Source organism: Semicossyphus pulcher, unplaced genomic scaffold (genome assembly GCF_022749685.1).
Source record: "Semicossyphus pulcher isolate SPU_LCO1_2020_fin unplaced genomic scaffold, fSemPul1.0.p SCAF_20, whole genome shotgun sequence".
Lineage (NCBI taxonomy): Eukaryota > Metazoa > Chordata > Actinopteri > Labriformes > Labridae > Semicossyphus > Semicossyphus pulcher.
In genome coordinates, this window is record NW_027211694.1 from 17981062 (window position 1) to 17998631 (window position 17570).

Here is a 17570-nt window from a genome sequence, read left to right on the forward strand (position 1 = left end):
GCACAGCAAACACACCCTTCATGAACATTCACATCACTGCAGTGACTGAAGCCACTCGTGAACTTTTTCAGAACTCTTATCTAAAAGAGTAAAATCTGCCTCTGACACACTAATTAAAGCTCTTGTGCTGCAGCATCGTACTTTTGATGAGTCACATCTTTTTTCTGCTGGTCCCCCTCACAGAATGTAATCAGGGGAGTTAAACGGGCAGCCAACTTCACAGCTGTGCGCTCTCTCTGCTGTCAAAGGCCAAACATGTGCCTGGAAACCCGAGCAGCGGTCCTACTCTGTGCCTCTGCATCCCGTTAATTGCTTGGCCGTGCAGAGCGAGGATCTACGCGCAGAAGGCCTGATAGATGTTATTTGATTATTTTCCAAGACTTTCATTTCCTCCGGCAGGCATCACAGGAAGTTGATTTTGGAAGCAGCATGATCAGTGCAACAGTCATTTGACTGAAAAAGGCTTCCTGCTGAGAGATGGCACGGCCACCCTTTTACAAAGTCGTTATCATGAGCGCACAGTGTAATATTGTCAAAATAATTTAGAGACATGCTGTTATCTTGTACTTTGTCTTCTCCATTCACTGTTTGACGTTAAAAGAAATACCCATAATATAATACATTTTTATAGAATTAATTCCAACATCTTCCCTCAACACTTTAGCATAACTGTTGTGTACACACAAAGCCTGTGCAAAGGTGAATATAGACACAAATTCATGCTAGGCAGTAATATGTCAACATGCTCACTTGCGTATTCATGCAAGTTACATCTTTTAAACTTGCAAGGAATTTGCATGTCTCTATGTTGCAACAGCGCATTACAGTTGTTTCTCCCTACATCATGAAGCTGTATCAAAGATGGCTGACCCAAACTCCATTCAATAAACAAGCTATTCAATGTTGGCCATGACAAATTCAGTCATGATGTTATTTCTGCATCCTTTGGACTCATATGTTGCAATTAAATCGCAGCAAAACTTCAGCTCCATAGAGTTAAACTGCCACTTCACGGATACAGGTGGAAAGGCAGGTGAAACGGAACACCAAAAGTGGGAAATCCTGACACCAGGCTTAGCATAGCATAGCAGAGCCAAGCTAACAGGGCACTGGTTAGCCTCAGTTAGCGCAAGAAGAGGCAAAGTGACTCCAGAGAGTTCCTGGAGATGGCAGTAAAGTAAACAGGAAACAGCGTTTGATTTTATGGTGTATTCGTAGATTGTGGTTAACCAACACAACAAAAAAATAAAAAATGATCCAGTGGTTAAACCAGAATAGGGAGTTTGTGCTGGCGAAAATTAGCTTAGCTCGTGGTGTCAACAAAGCTTCAAATTGTGCCGCACATACTGGAGGATTCTAACCCAGAAAGCCTTTGGATGAATACTCTAAGCCATATTCATATTAATAAATGTCTTGTTCCTTTTTAACAGCTGAGACAAACCATTGACTCATCAACAGAAAAAAAATGCAAATAAGGAGCACAGACTGAAGTGAAATTGTTTTCCTTGAGGAAACAGATCAGAGATGACAAATCCAGCTGGTGCTTAAAATAGAACTTGAAAAGTAATTTCCGGAAGACTTCAGCTGAAACAGTTTGTTTTGACAAGTGCTCAGTAAGAAGTAGAGTTAGAAGTAAGGGTCAACATCTAAAATAGAAAAACATGCATTTTAGGATTGTTAAAGTAACTTCTCAGTCCAACACAGTAGCTGTAATTCTGTCCAGCATTGTGTTTGTTTTTGTGGCTTCGTCCCGCCTGCCTGCCCTCTGAATGACTGTTTGCATCATGTTCCAGACCCACGCGTATATTTGGCTGATTCATGGTCCCTTCACAGAGTTGGAGGTGGTGAACAGTAGTATTTCTGATGTTGGCCCAGGCCTTTGTTATTGCTCTACTTTCTGGCCGTCAGACAGGCTGAGGGGAGGAGGCGGAATGTTTGAGGAGCGACCAGACGAGATGTTTTACGAGTCGGAGCTGCACACTCAATAAAGTTAATTTCCCATCCCATAGATCATCCGAACAACAATTTCTAAAGCACACTATACTATGTGTATGCGTTTCATCGATTTCACAGCAATAAACAGCCAGATTTCATTCATGTCATTTGATGAAAGTCGAATGCTTCTTTTTGTGTGTTTATATTAGTAACTCTAGTAACTCTAATACTTTTATTTTTATTTTACTTTATTGAATTTTAATCAACAGTAGCAAAAAGTTCCCTTTGGGAGAAAAGGTTCACACCCACAATATCAGACACTAGAGCGCTACCACTGCATTTCCCGTCATTTAATATAAAGAGGAGTGTCCCTACTGGATACAGTAAGCTGGTGAATAACAGATTAAGACAATTAAGACAAACAAGGTTCCCCCTTTGACAAAGAGGAGTTGCTTTCCTTTGACCAGTTACCAGGAGCAACAAACTCCTAAATGGTAGCAGTGTCGTAATCCTCTCTTCCCCCGGACTTTGTGTGTTTAAAGTAGCGATAGCAAGTCTGTTTTTTTATGTGGATTTAATATATCAATGAGGAAAATCATGTAGAAGTGGCCACTGATGAATGCATATGAGCATTTGCATTCAGTTGGAGTCATGCCTCTGTCCACCTAGTGAATGTAATCTCAGTATTCACTGTCTTTTTAGCTCTGTTTTGGTCTCCACCATCTACTGTTTCTGGCTGTTGCATGTTCCCCTGCCATTAAGTAACGTCTGACTGCTGTTCTGTGCCGCTTAAAGCTTCTTGATGTTTAGGACAAATTACACATTGACTTAATTGATAAGTGCATCTTTCGTTTTCATCTACAACATGCTGTTTTGTATAATTCATGCCAGCCCCATCTTTGAAAGAGCAGCTTTAATAAAAGAACATTAATCTTTAGGCTTCATAAATGTTAATATGAAGATGTAAACTATTTTTGTTTGTAACCAAACAATCACCATTTTCTTGATTGAATTTCATGCAAGAATGTCAGACAATTGGGAAAACCTTAATTCTATTATTATCCACGCCTTTTATAATCAGTCCTGTCTACCATCCGTCACTTTAAAGAGCTGAAAACAACAGAGGTACAGAGCGGCTCCAACCTCAGATAATGAGTCTCTGCAGTAAAGCACAAATTGGTGAATCATCTGCTGACATGTTTTTCCTCTTCTTTGCTTCAAAAGAGCCGAATAAAATAACTTAAAATACAGTTATGGGACACGGTATTTACTTAACTTTCTCCTCAGAAGATTTATTCAATGGTATCAGCTCATTGCGTGTGAGTATCTACGTGTTTGTGTGTGTTAAGCAGGGGCCAAGTTTGGGTGAAGCAATTGGAATAATTTATCTTATTTCCTAACCCCAGTTTCCCTCCTCTGAGCCAATAAAACAGAGGCTGCATAGTGCCAGAAGAGCCACACTTTAGGTAATATACTCTTCTCTTTATTAGGGCTCGATGGCCCTGTAGGAGTCCAGGACAGACCATCACAAAGGCTCTAGTAAACCCCCAAAGATGCCAAGACACCCAGCAGGTCTGCTCGTTAGAACACATTTTTTCCACGCAGAGGGGAAACAAACAGCATCTGGAAGTGGACGATCTTTACAAAAGCAGAAATACACTGAAGTCCAACTAAAATTTAATTGGCATCAGATGAGCACAAGTTCTAGTGTCAAAGCCAAGATGGAAATACTGGTAGGTGAAGAAAAATGGAATGGAATCTCACTAATCTCAACATTGTGTTTTATTAAGAGTAGCTTATGTTTGACTGATATACGTTCAGTCGGATGGTTTATAATAAATGAGTTTGGTGAACTACAATCTGCTGGTGAACTAATTCACAGCCTAAATCACAATGTTCCCCCGATGAGGAGAGGATAAATTCATAAGCACCTGTGGGCTACTTTGCACTACGGGGGTTAGTTTAGAAGAGAGGTGTTCATCGTTGAATGGATCACCGGGGCTACATGTAGCTGCAGATATGACAACAATGACTCCTGTCCTGCTGTTTTTCTGTTCTGTCTGTTTTTGTGCATTAAAAAGAGCAAAGGGAGGCATGTGGCTGACGAGAGGATCAGACAACCTTAGAGCTGCGAGAATCACGTGTTAGCGTGTGAAAATCAAAAGTCCACGTGAACTGATGGTGATGAAGACAGTTTTTTGCAGGTATATAACATGTTTATAATAAAGTAGGTTGAAAACTACGATATCGACATCACTGCTTGATCTGAGGCTCTTTCACACGGCTGCCTTCAGCTCAGACATGGGGTCATGAGACGAGGACACAACTGGACTGTCAGGAAGTCCGTGTTTTGAGCCATTTTGTTGCAGCAAGTCCATCAGTCGACTAATATCTCAGCAATAATTAAACTGGCTGCCCTGAAATTTTGTTCAAGCATTCATTGTCCCCAGAGAATGCATCTCTTTACTTTAGTTATGCCCTGACATTTCCTCTAGCATTACCATGAGGTATAAAACTGTGCTTCTGTTTAAAATCTCTCCACAGCTATTGGATGGATTATCATTCAAATTTGCTACAGACGTTCATGTCCTCCTCAGGATGACCTCTAGTGGCTGTGCTAATGCCATTATGGTATGAAAAAAATGCAATCTGGCTCTGTGCCTTTGGAGGACACTTTCCTCTTCTCCAATGGATCCTGGAAAACTTCCGCCAGACTACATGGCAGAGGCCAGGGAGCTTGCTAAACTACAATTCCTCAATGTAGGACGCCCGCCTCCGATGTCATGTCTCGTTCAAAATCATCAGGTTTGAAATGTAGACTGCAGACTGAAGTTTTAAAGTATTTTGGATTCTGTATTGCTCTGAGCCATTGCCTGTAGCCGAACGGTAGTATTTCACTCCAGCGTCTCTCGACGTTCCTTTCAGAGGGAGGGGCGCAATGCACGCTGGGTGTTGTAGGAATGTAGAATGGGCAAAACCGCTATGGTGCCAATTATTGCTTTTATCGTTTACAGAGAACACCAGCTTTGACTGACAGTGGCATGTTAACAAACAAAACCAAGATGAGAAAGTGGTAATAATGGTAAATGTTTGGTAGCATTTAGCTCAATGCACTACCCTGTCTGAGTACACCCTGCCAGAGCTGCTAGCATGTGGCTGTAGACTTTATGGATGTTTCATGGATGTCTGCAATTGTAATTTGCCTGAGCTAAAGCCTGTGTATAAATCCAGTACACAAATTGTGAAGCTACCCTCTGCTCTTGTTCTTTACTGCAGGGGCAGCAATCTTACAATCATGAAGGAGGTTTATCAACTGTACTAACTGTATGCCTCTCAGTTCTATAGGAAAGAAGTCCCAAATTGGAGCTGGAAGGCATTTCCTGAACAAGGATTCAGACATGCATGTCAGACATCATAAGCCATGTTTTACAACCGCACTCTTCAGCTTAAGGTTGTGAACTCCTCAGTCATTTAACTTTTCAGTGTAGCACTTGAGCTGACCTCCTCAGGCATTTTAATGGCCTCTTTCGACATGGAAGAGATCCCAAAGCATGTTTTCCAACAGCTGATTGCTGCAGAGAAGCGATCCTTCTTGATTTGCAGCCGGCAGAAAACATATGGTCTGTGTTATTGTGTTAGCTACTGGAGGAAACATATAGTGCGCCAGCTGAGGCGGAGCTGCTGCAGCTTATAGAGGCAGTGCTAAAACCGAATGATTATGACTCAGCTGACTTATCTGTGGGAGTGAAGGTATTTAAGCCTGACCAAAAACAACCTCCTACTGTAGTGTTGACAACAAAATCAAACTGAGTCTGAGGAAAATTTATGGGGAGTGTAAAGGCACTGACAGGTTGATGGAGGAAAACATTAGAAAGCAGAGGATGTGGTGAGGAGCACAGAAACAACATAAATGAGGCAGAAAAATGTGGACACAGAAGCCAATTTCTGCCTTTAAATGTTGCAAGAAATTGAATTAAGATCATCCTATGCACCAAAATAAAGAACAAATACTTCAATTCAGCCTGTTTCTGCTAAAGACAACTTTCCTCTGAATATATCTGAATATTTTCCCGAGCGTCAGAGCAAGAGGAGCCTTTGTAAGCCTTTGTGTGAAAGAAGGACAAACGGCAGTTTACCTGACTTGCCAACCCCCGCTCTGCCAAAGACGGCCAGCTTCACCTCCGGGCTTTTGGCCATGACAGCAGCTGCGACCAGGGAGGATCAGGGAATCAATCAGCGAGCTTAGAGGTCAGCCATCCATCTTCTCGTCCACACAGGAGGAAGCAGCGTCTGAGGAAACAAGTAGGACGAGTTTATTTGTTAAATATTCTTCAAGACATGTAACCAGCAACAAGGAAAATATAAAGACAAAAAAAACATATGTTTCCACCCCCATTTATGAGTCACTGACTGATTCTCAGTTGTTTTACTTGAAGAAGTATCAGGATATGAATGACTGGACTGAAAAAGGCTCAAAGTCTGGTTCAATATATCGGGACAGAGCAAACCGGGCTTATAAGAGATTACTTTTACATACTGCAAGAGTTTTGCAAGATATATGTTTGACGGTTTACATATATCTTGTCGTGATTATGTTCACTGGTAACCTTTTTGTTAAGGTTTTTTTAAAGTGCCATCATCTTCCACATAAGTGAAATGAAGTGAAAAGGATGTTGCACATTGACTGCGTTGGTTATATGTGGTAGAGTGTATCAGACAGGGTGGGGCGAGTTACATAACTTATGTAACAGACATTCTAGTGAATTGTCCCTCAAGTATGAATAACTATACCTTTTAATTTGAATATGTTGAACTTAAAATACAACTGAGGGAAAAAGTGTCGCTTGAAGTCCCTTATATTTAAAAACTCTGGAGACAAATTATTACGACAAAATAATATCTAAGAAATTACAGTAGCCAACAAGTAAAGGGTTAATTCAATATTAATATATATATATATATATAATAAAACACTTTTAAAGTTTAAATATATCATTTCAAACAAATTGTGATTTTTTTTTTGTCTATTTTACTTAACTGCATATCTGTTACAATGTTACAATTTCATTTAGCAGACGCTTTTGTCCAAACAGAGTTAATACAGCACAAGCAACAATAAACACAGGAGGGAACAAAGTAAGTGCCAACAAACGGCTTCAAGTGCGATCGGACCCGGTCGCCAACAGGCAGTGCACAGGGCGTGTTGTGATGGGAGTACCAGGCGTCTTTCATTGGCAGGGCGTAGTGGGCGGGAGGGAGTGTAGACCTGTATGAGGGCGTTCAGATAGGCAGGAGCCGTTTTTGTTGCTGTTTTGTAAGTGAGCAACAGGGTTTTTAATTTGATGGGAGCCAGTGGAGGGATATGAACAGTGGAGTGATGTGTTGTTTTGGGTTGGTTTAAGACCAGTCGCGCTGCTGCGTTCTGGATCATCTGCAGAGGTTTGATTGTGCATGCAGGGAGGCCTGCCAGTGGGGAGTTGCAGGAGTCAGTGCATGGTCTGACATCCTATAATACAGCTCCAGATAAAAAATAAGAGACCACTGCTAAATATTTTTTTCTCTGATTCTACTTTTTATCGGTTTGTTGTTTTATTGTATAGAACATTTCTCACTGCTTCCAAATAAAATATTGTCATGTAGGTCTTTTATTTGCAGAAAATTACAACTGTTTAATATAACAGAACACGTTTTTCAGAGCTTAAATAATGCAAAGAAAACAAGTTCATGTTCATTTTTAAACGATGGAAAACTGTCAATATTTGGTGGAATAACAAATTTTTAATTCAAGTTTTCATGCATCTTGGCATGCTCTCCACCAGTCTGTTGCTGTTGGGTGACGTTCGGCCACTCTTAGTGTTAAAATTCAGGCAGCTCAGTTTTGTTGGATGGCTTGTGGCCATCCATCTTCCTCTTGATCATATTAAGGAGGTTTTCAATGGGGTTCAGACCTGGATTGGGCTGGCCATGACATGTAGAGAGAGATGGTAAATGGACTGAATTTACATAGCACTTTCCTAGCCATCCAATCACTCAAAGCACTTTTACACTACACGTCACATTCACCCATTCACACACTCATTCACACACTGATAGCAATGAACTAAGTGCCAATTTCCAATCAGGATCTATGCATTTATACCCGATGGCTATGCCACCGGGAGCAATTTGGGGTTCAGTGTTTTGCCTAAGGCCCCCAACCTTCCGATTGAGAGACGACCAACTCTTGTCTGCTGTTTAAGGAACATTTGGAGTGGTCTCTTATAGAGCTGTAAATATTTATGTAAAATTGTATGGACATATTTTTTATATTGAATTGGATGTAACTTGACTTGTGTGGAGGGTTTTTTGGCAAAAATTTCAAAATTATACCGGGCTTATGTGTGGGAAGCACAGACAAAATATCATTGCATTGTGCAGCACTTTGAAATGCACAGTGTATCCATCCTATGATATACTGCAGATAAATCATACACTATCCTTGCAGATGCCGTGTACTGGCTACAGAGATTTAATCAGTAGGTGGTGACCTTTACACATCTCTAAATATCCAGTCAAAGTAGAGGAGACATTTACAGCTCGCAAATCAGAAAGACTTCAGCTTTAAAAACCACTTTGAGCAGCTTGTAATACAGAGACAGCGGTGTCAGTCCGTTTGTGGGAGTCCTCGCTCAGATTTTTCATACAGGTGTGAGAGAGATGTGAAAGAAATAAAAGGGAGAGCAGATGATGGAGGGATTGGCAGTGTGTGGAATAAAGAGCTTAAGTCATTTAAAAGGAAAACACAACTGCAGCCCGATAAAACGACCAAGCACAGGTCTGTTTAATGAGAAAACAACCCACTGTGAAGTTGTCTCACCAGGTTATTGATTCTAAACTCAGGCCCCACACATACTGTTTTTTTCTCCTCCAACTTTTAACCAAAAATAAGTACAATCTAATTGAAATCTACAGCTTAATGATCCCAGAAGAATGCTGCGACACACTGGCTCAAGCATGGTGCATTTCCAAATAGCTGCAATGCTGACTGAGATAATACAAAAATAATCACACAAGGCTGAAGCTTGTGTTTTCGTTAAATTAATGCACAGCTGGCAGCAGCGTGATAGGGAGGTGTGTTTGTAGCTGGACAGTCGTGGATTTTAAACACTGCTGCAGCTCTGAAACTGTGAAATAAAACCCACATTTTCCTCAGAAGCTGCACAGTGCTGAGTCTCGCAAAAGAAATGATTCATCACACCTGTCAACATCACCCTTCATGCAGCTAAAACACTTAAAACTACAAAGTAAAGTGTCAAGTGTCATTTACTATTTGTTCTAAATTGACTTAAACAGCTTTTTCCTGTTTTCTAGTGCCTTGTGTTCCTGCTTACAACTGGAAAGTTTTTGTTGCATTGCAGAGATGTGGCTAACCAAACACTGCTCATACAAATGCCAACAAAATGGCAATTGTAAAAACTTGAATAGTTCGACATTTTAGCAAATAAGCATATTTTTTTTGTTGGGAGTTAGACGATAAGATTGATCTTCCTCTTGTCTTTGCATAAATATGATGCTGCCATTAAAGTCGTAATCTCGAAGATCTCAGTTTTGTACTCTTTGGCGGCACCTATGGCGATAAACGCTACTTGTGGGAGCACACTTCCCAGATATCCAGACAGTGTCACATGTGTGACGTCCACGGTTGGCTCCGGTTGTAACTAGATTTTCCTCTCTGAAGGTCGCTTTCCTTTTTAAACTGTTTGCCTTCGTCTGAGCGTCGAATTTTCACTTGTCTTTTTTTGAAGTTTTATCTGCAGTCCTCGATCTTTCTTTGTTTGTCAGCCATAGTAGATAACTGTTTACTCGCAACACTTGCAGAGACTGGATTAGCAGCCGCTTAGCTCCGCCTACCCTCTCTGGCAGACCAACCACTGCTGGCTGATGGAAAATGCGCCGGTAACTGGGCGTAGCTTGTGATTTTTTTCCGTGAAAGTTGCCCCAACACACAGTCTGTAATTCTGCAAATGCAAAGGCTTTCATCAGTGGGCCATAGGCTCAATCACCATAGTGTTACCTCATTCGGTGATAGATAGTGACTTAACAGACATTTATTTAAAGGTATAATAAGTAGGATTTTTTTCTTGCATTTTGTCAACAACATATTCAAACTGGGCCCCTCCTCCTGGGCTCTTCGTCACCAGAAGCTCACTCTTGCTCTCTCGTGCGAGAACACGCCACCCCGCTGAGGTAACACTGACAGCATCACGGTTACATTTGCGCTGGCATGCTAACTGCAAGTTAGCTTGTCCTGCCCAGTTTGAGGCACCTATCTGTCCACGGAAAGAAGGCCAACTCTGCATCGCTCTTTCGCCATGTGCGCTGGTCTGAATGGAATTCTTGTAGCAAAATTACTCCTTTTAACTTAAAATCTTCGAGATTATTACTTTAAGATTAGCCTAGCTCAAGGTAACAAAATCTGCCTACCAGCACCTCTAAAGCTCAGTAATCACAATGTGATGGTTTTAAACTTTAATAAACAGCTAAATAAGACATGGTTTGTAACAACAAGGTCAATGTAAAAATGCGGGTGATCCGAAATGGTAGGCTGTGTCCCGGCGGACATCCTTACATAAATTTGATTGTAGTTGGCATCTCAAAAGATTGGTTGTGTTCCTTAATTATTATTATTATTTATATTTATTATCATTTTTATTATTTAATTATCATTTCTGTTAAATGCAAGTACAAATTCTCAATGCCTCAAATTATCTCTCTCACCTGTTAGTCCCTCTAGCGTGAAGTCTGGATGGAGACACCGGTCATCCCAAAAACCGACTGTGCCTGTAAGTACCTCCGACACCATCAAGCTTCTATGATATACACTGTGCCTCTGCGCTTACTGCTGTGAGCAGGCCAAAAGATCAAGGTCAACCTTAGGGATAACGTAAAAAAGGCACCATGTATTAAGAAAAGCGCTTGAGTTGTGACGGACACGTATGTGTATTTTTTTTAGTTATCAGATTTATGTACCTCCTTTCACACTGCAGACCAAAACATGCTAACTAACGGTATCAGTAGTGAGTGACCAGAATCAGCATCTGTGTTGCTCTTCTACTGCTTATCAGTGATAGATAATAAAGATTGATTTATTGCTCTTGTGGGTTTAGACTGATAAAAGAGATTAAAGCCAACTTAGATGACGTGAAAGTTGTAGGGTGGTCACAGTGAATGTTAGTTACCATTTTTGGAGCTATACATTTTTATGCCAGAAAGTCAAAATAGTTATTGGCTCAAACTGAATCCAAAATAATTTGTTGCAAACACAGCAATAAAACCCTCAAAAAAATGATCAAAGGTGACGCATAACTGGCATTCAAACATTCCTGGTATTTGTGAGAACCAATGCATTGCCTGTTAAAATGTGTCAGCCATGTTTGAGAGATGATCCATCATCAGTGGTAGAACCTTAAAACAAACTTCACTCGAAAATGCTTCCCCTCATCATTCTGCAAAGGGTTGAAGTGAGTTATAGCAAGAAAAATGGGAGAAAACTAAAAACAGACGTTCAGTACACCCTGTCTGGATAAATAAAAGCTGAGAAATGTGTTTGTGTGTGGTAGTGCCAGAAACATGTTCGCCAGCCTCAGACCGGTTGAAGTTATGAAGTGGCAAACTTCCAACCCTTCCCTCGTCCACTTCAGCACACACACAAACGAACACACACCCAGACTTTAAGCTAAGCTTTTCCTTTTTGTACCAACACACACATGCCCATATATGGTGTGACTTTGTGCCGCTTGGTGTGGCTCATGTGGAGGTCGACCATCCATCACTTTGTCTCTCTCAGCAAGGAAGCAGTCGGCGTCTTTAAATATTATTAATGTGGACTTGATTCCACAAACCAGACAGCACAGTCAAAACAGTGTGTGAGACTGTAGTCATGCTGTAATGGTTAAAACAGTGACAGCAGTAACATTATGTTCCCTCTAACCAGTTTAGTTTCAAGGTGTTCTGAGCACTATGAGACATGATATATTTTTTTGTACCTTGGTGAACCTTTGTGGGCTTTGCAGTGACGGCCAAAACTACAACTTTGTTAGCTAGAATCTTTAAAGTTTCCATTAATTAAAAATACATGTTGAAGGCTTAACAATAACAAAACAAATAATTTTAATTCACTTAATGTGAGCTTAGAGTTTCTCAAACATATTAGCTGTGTCCCAGCCCAGGGGCAGCAGCTTTCAAAGGGCGTATTTGAATGCTGATTGCGTCACAGCGGCGCGTTGAAGGCTGTCCCATTTCAAAGATCCTTCAGATGGATCCATCGGTTGCATCCTTGAAAAAACTGTTTAAAAAGAATTGTTGGCCTGGTGTGTTGCAACATTTCCACCTTGCCTTTGTTTGTTACTTAGTTTTTGGCGAGGGGTTTTTAATTGGCTGTTCTAAATGTCATTTAATATCCTTGACAAGTCTCTCCCTAGCATTCAGTTTTTATGTAAATGTGTGGATTCAAATACAACTCTGCCAGCCGTTTAATGGTTACTGAGGAGTTCTTTAGGACCACCTAGATTATGCCTATGAAAGGATTCAGAGCAAAAACTGTGTGACATCCACGTAGAGGCCTTTCTCCAAAGAAAAAGGTTTTAACATTAAGGAGAAAAAGCCGACCTGCAAAGGGTTTATTTTCCACTGCAGACAAACAGTTTTTAAGAGGGACCATGATTGTTTCTGAGTTGCTAATGTTTTCTAATAATACTTAACCTACCTAGCTAATGATGTTAAAAGTCTAAATGATTTAAAATAGCGAACACAAGAACACTTAAACACACTTTTTGAAATGAATCATACAGGTACAGTCGGCAGCTGGCGACGAGGAAAAACGGCTACCTTTGTTCAGTCAGAAGATAACAAAATCTGCCACCCCACGATTATCACACGCCTAATGCTGTACGTTCATTCTATACAAAAAACAGGGTGGAAAATCAAGATGGTATGTTATGTGTTTGGCAAGTTGCACATACATTTACAGTCAAGGTGATTGTACATATTAAACCTTGAGATATAATGTGTTGATTGCTGAGTATGTTACCTTTAGATAGGAACTGGCTAGCTGTTTCAAGTCTTTGTGCCAAGCTAAACTAACCAGCACACAGACATAAGGGTCATATCTACCTTGTCATCTCAATCTTGCAAAAAAGCAAAGGAGCATCTTCCTCTTAATGTCAAACCATTCTTTTAAAAACCACTATCCAATATTCCTGTAGATGGAAAATGTAGCTTTGGCAAGTCTCATCCACACCTTGAAAAGGTTTAGCCAATTTGCTGTTTACAAGGCCCTATAAAATAACAAATGGCTCCACAGTGATTAGACATGAACCAGACCCACAGCTAAATGCCAAGTCCAATAACATTTAAAACATTTGTGTACCTTTAATCAAACTGTGATTTGCATATCCAATCTTTTCCTTCAATGCCTTAGAGCAACTGAAAACTTGTCTGCAGAGATTAAATACACTGATCTGAATAAATGTAGGTCCATGCACATGTTTTTCCTACATTTGCAGCTCAAAGGGCAAACTATGATCGCAATATAACCCAAACTTTAGGTTGAATGGAGAAAAAACACAAGTAGTTGGACAGGATGTCTTTGTTTTGGTCATTATGTAGGATTTAAAAAGAAATTTGAATGCAATAGAAGCAACCCACTTAAACAGCTTGTATGGCTCTTTTATATTACAGCAGACTTTATATTTCAAACATATTACTGTCAGCAGACACGCACCACTGCAGTGTTCCCTTGCTCTCCCACGCAGCAGCAGGGAAACACCAGAGAGAAAGGAGGAAGAGGAACGCACAGCAGTGTCTCCCCGCTGACACGGTCATTATTCTTCACATTTAGCCATTTATGGCCTCCACCCACTCCACCCACCACCATGAAGCTCTGTCTCACACTCACACACCTCCGTCATGTACTGGAGTAACAGAATAAATGGCTTCAGAGAGGGTAAAGCGGCAGCTAAACTCAAACATCTGGAACTTGAGGACAGAGAGCAAGTTCTCCTGACGACAATCAAAAGTGCCGACTGCAGTGCTCCAACACACACACACTCTAGACAGCAAGAAAACTGTGACCGTCTATTCAGAGTACCTCAGCATCGTCACTATCTTATTTTAAGATTATGATGAATATCAACGTTCCCCTAGCAGGTCAGCATTTAAAGGGGGAGTCCAACATTTTTGAAAACACTTGCATGCCGTCTTTGCATAGAGAGACAAGATGATCATTATCACCTTTCAACTGCACCCAGTACAAAGATAGACACGCCATGCCAGGTTTAACCGAGCTTAGCACAAAGACTGGACTCGGGGGACAAACTGTTTTCATAACACCTTCACATGTTGTGTCTTGTTGCCACACCTAACTTCTAAAACCATGATCAAAGGGATTTTTATCGTTGGTTTCCAATGAGGTCTCCAATAAGGGACTTACATTATTATCCTTATATAATGTATATATGTGTCTGTCTCTCTGTACAACTAGGTAGGTCTATTGGGGGAGGGATATTGTGCACGTATTCAACCTGTTCTTGTTGCAATATCTCATACAGACGCACATGTACCATCTGTTTTCTTCCTCTCTGACTTGTTAACATGAAATGGTCTGTTTGGTTAGGTTTGGACACCAAAACTACTTGGTTAACTGTCGGGAAAAATCATTGTGGTTTAAGGATAAACGAAAAATTCTACTTTGAGTGTAGGTTTCACACAGGACCCAGGTTGCTATGTTGTTTAACCCATTGTTCAATCCCCCCAACCGCTACCTCAAGCACACTTTATCTGTCTTTCGATACTTGTCGCCTGATGTGTCTTCAGATGCTTATGTGTACATGTTGTGTCCGTATGAGACAAAGCGTCAGAGTTTGATGGCTTGAGAATGAGAACAGATCAACACATTGTCACAATAACGCATATAAAACAAGTTTTACGAATTATATGGCCACATAAACACAAATCAAAAGAAGAATAAGACCAACTTATACAGAGCGAAACCAGAATATAAATATGAGACAGATGGTCCAACCAATAATGAACCCTGTGCCGTCTCTGTAGTATCTGCAATTGAGCTATTTTCACTCATGGACCTCTGCTCTACAGGGACTCCTTCCAAACTGTCAAACCGGGCACATGTATGTTTTTTTCCGCTGTGTGCCCAGCTGGTTTGTGTGTCATTTTTAAGCTGAGAAATGAATCTGGGTGGTGGTGCTGTGGTTCAGGGAGATTACAGACCTCTGAGCTCCAAAACCAAGGGAGGAGACCTGCTGCACCACAGGCTATAGAAAGACTGCAAACCACAGGCCTGTCATCAGAATACATACAGTGGACTGGTGCACTGCCTTTGAGGGAAACCAGTGAAACCAGTAGGGGAAAGAATGCTAAAATGATATTTTAGTCACCTTAGTAAGTAAAACACAAAGTCAAACAAAAAATAGCTGAACTACATTTTAATTGTGATTCCACTTGCTCTTATATGAAAATCGTGATATTACTGAATAATTCTATAGCTGCAAACACAGCTGGTGTTTTCATCCAGAGGTGACGGGTTTCTGATAGACTTTCAACGAGTTTCAAATCAACATTTTTCATCACAAACGCTCCTTTCTTTGAATGTTCATATTTCTCTGCTGTCTGAGGGAACAAAACACGCTATTCCACGACTCTTCTGAGTGGAAGAAGTATTCAGAAACCTTTTACTAAGCAACAATACCTCAATGTAAAATACTTATAAGTTAGTCATCAATTCAGACATGTACTCAAAGTTAAAGAGCAGTGTCAAAATATAGTTAGAGGTGCCCTGTGCAGTTTGTGTAAACCAACAAATTTCCTTTTTAGCACAATAAACAAACAGGGGATCCACTCATAAAAACATTGCTCCATAACGCTACCAACACAACACAGGGTACCTTTAAGATATCAAAGAAACATGCTGAATGGTCCTTTCCAGAAGTGATCGTATTGTTGCTCTAACTTGTTATATATGATGTTAAAGTTTTGTTTTGTTTTCTAGCCTCAACCGTCTTCATTTTTGCTGGAATCAGCAAAACGTGCTTCCTCGGGACCCCTGGGTTTTCCCTGGTTCTTGGTTTGGCAAGCACCGGTGTAGGACGTGCTGACTGATCCTAAGTCCCATTGAGATGTGGGCTATTATGCACCACTTGGAGCTGCTCGTGAATGTCAATTGTGTCCTCGAATCCTACAGGGGACGGATGATGCAGAAAAGTAATCTCAGAGTAAACAGACAGTTTCTACATAACCTCCCTCAATGCTTTTTTCCTGTTTTTATTAAAATAACACTTCTTGCTGGCCACAGGTTTGATTATGTCCACACGTCAGTGTTGCAGTGCTGTGTCCGCAGGGGACGCACACCTTACATGAAAACACCGGCGGGAATACTCACCAGCGGCCGCTGAATGTAGTGATAATCTCCCGGTGATGAAACGCAGAACAGGTATGGAGAAATTTAGAAAAAAGTTGCCAGGTCCGCTGTTAAAATATGATCCGTCTGACCTTCCCAGATGGGGACGCAGCGCGCTGCTGGATGGAAGGAGAGGTATGTCGCCAACAGACGGGTGAATGGATGGACAGATCCCGTGTAAACGGACTCTGCAGCTCTGACTGGGATGAATGAATCCCGATAACGGAGGGTCAGTTGAAATATACGGAGCGGAGCTGCTGGAGTTCCCGACACTCTGCCTCTCACTGCCTCTGACCGGGCTGCTGCTGCATGCCGCTGCATGTCCACACTGAGGAGAGACAGCGTCCTCTAGTGGTAAAAGCGCTAGGGCATTTAAACACGGTATCTGGTGATCTAACATAAGTTGCTCAGACTGAGGCACATTTTGTATTTTTATTAAATTAATTTTCTATTAAACTATTTTCTTCATAATAACTTAAAGAAGACGATGTTCTTCACATCATTTAGTTTGGTGAGGCTAAACTGACGCTAATAACTGAATTATCATGAGGGCAGAGAGGGCCGGATGAATCTACTTTAAGGGATTGCATTTCTTTTATATAGGTACCAAATAAGTGGCCAGGAAGTGTACTTGAGAAGGCAAGAGTGTGTTGGAAATAATACCAAAAGAAAAAGGTCAATAATAATAATTAGTATTTATTTATTATAATTTAGCCCCAGAGTTCCTCTGAACCAAGAGCTGGCCCTGGGCATTATAGTGAGAACAGTGGAAAGTTCATCCTGTGTTCATGGCATACTTTGTTTCTTTTCAGGTGACTGTGTGGGCTTCATCCTGAGCTGAGTATCAGGAATAGAGTTGTCTTATACAGGATTTAATTCAGTTGAAATATATGATTTCCAAATGCACATAACCAAACAGAGGAGTCCCAGGATGATTTTTTTATGTTAGCTACTTGTTACTTTACTTTTCTATTTCTTTGGCACAGTAAAAAAAAAAATCATTTTCCTCCTACTTCTGCTTTTCCTGGTTCCTACAGATGATTCAACGACTGTGAAAAATCAGATATTCCTCGGATGGATGGATGGCCACTCTTTCTTCACACAACGCTCAAACTCAGGGCTTTGAGATGAGCTGTGTTACAGCGCCATCTTGTGGTTGTTTTATGGAGACTGGAGGTTTGAA

The 17570-nt window shown here is 40.9% G+C and overlaps 1 protein-coding gene across 1 annotated transcript in view; it reads right to left on the reverse strand.

The window, feature by feature from the left end:
• Nucleotides 1-16652, reverse strand: part of rerg (RAS-like, estrogen-regulated, growth inhibitor) — a 46104-nt gene extending 29452 nt beyond the window's left edge. Inside the window, exons 1-2 of the mRNA XM_069671164.1 lie at nt 16370-16652; nt 6072-6225 (exon numbers count right to left, since the gene is read on the reverse strand). Of these exons, the coding sequence (XP_069527265.1) occupies nt 6072-6132 (61 nt within the window). The 5' untranslated portion in view covers nt 6133-6225; nt 16370-16652. The remainder of the gene's footprint in view (nt 1-6071; nt 6226-16369) is intronic.
• Between the last annotated feature and the right edge of the window lie 918 nt (nt 16653-17570).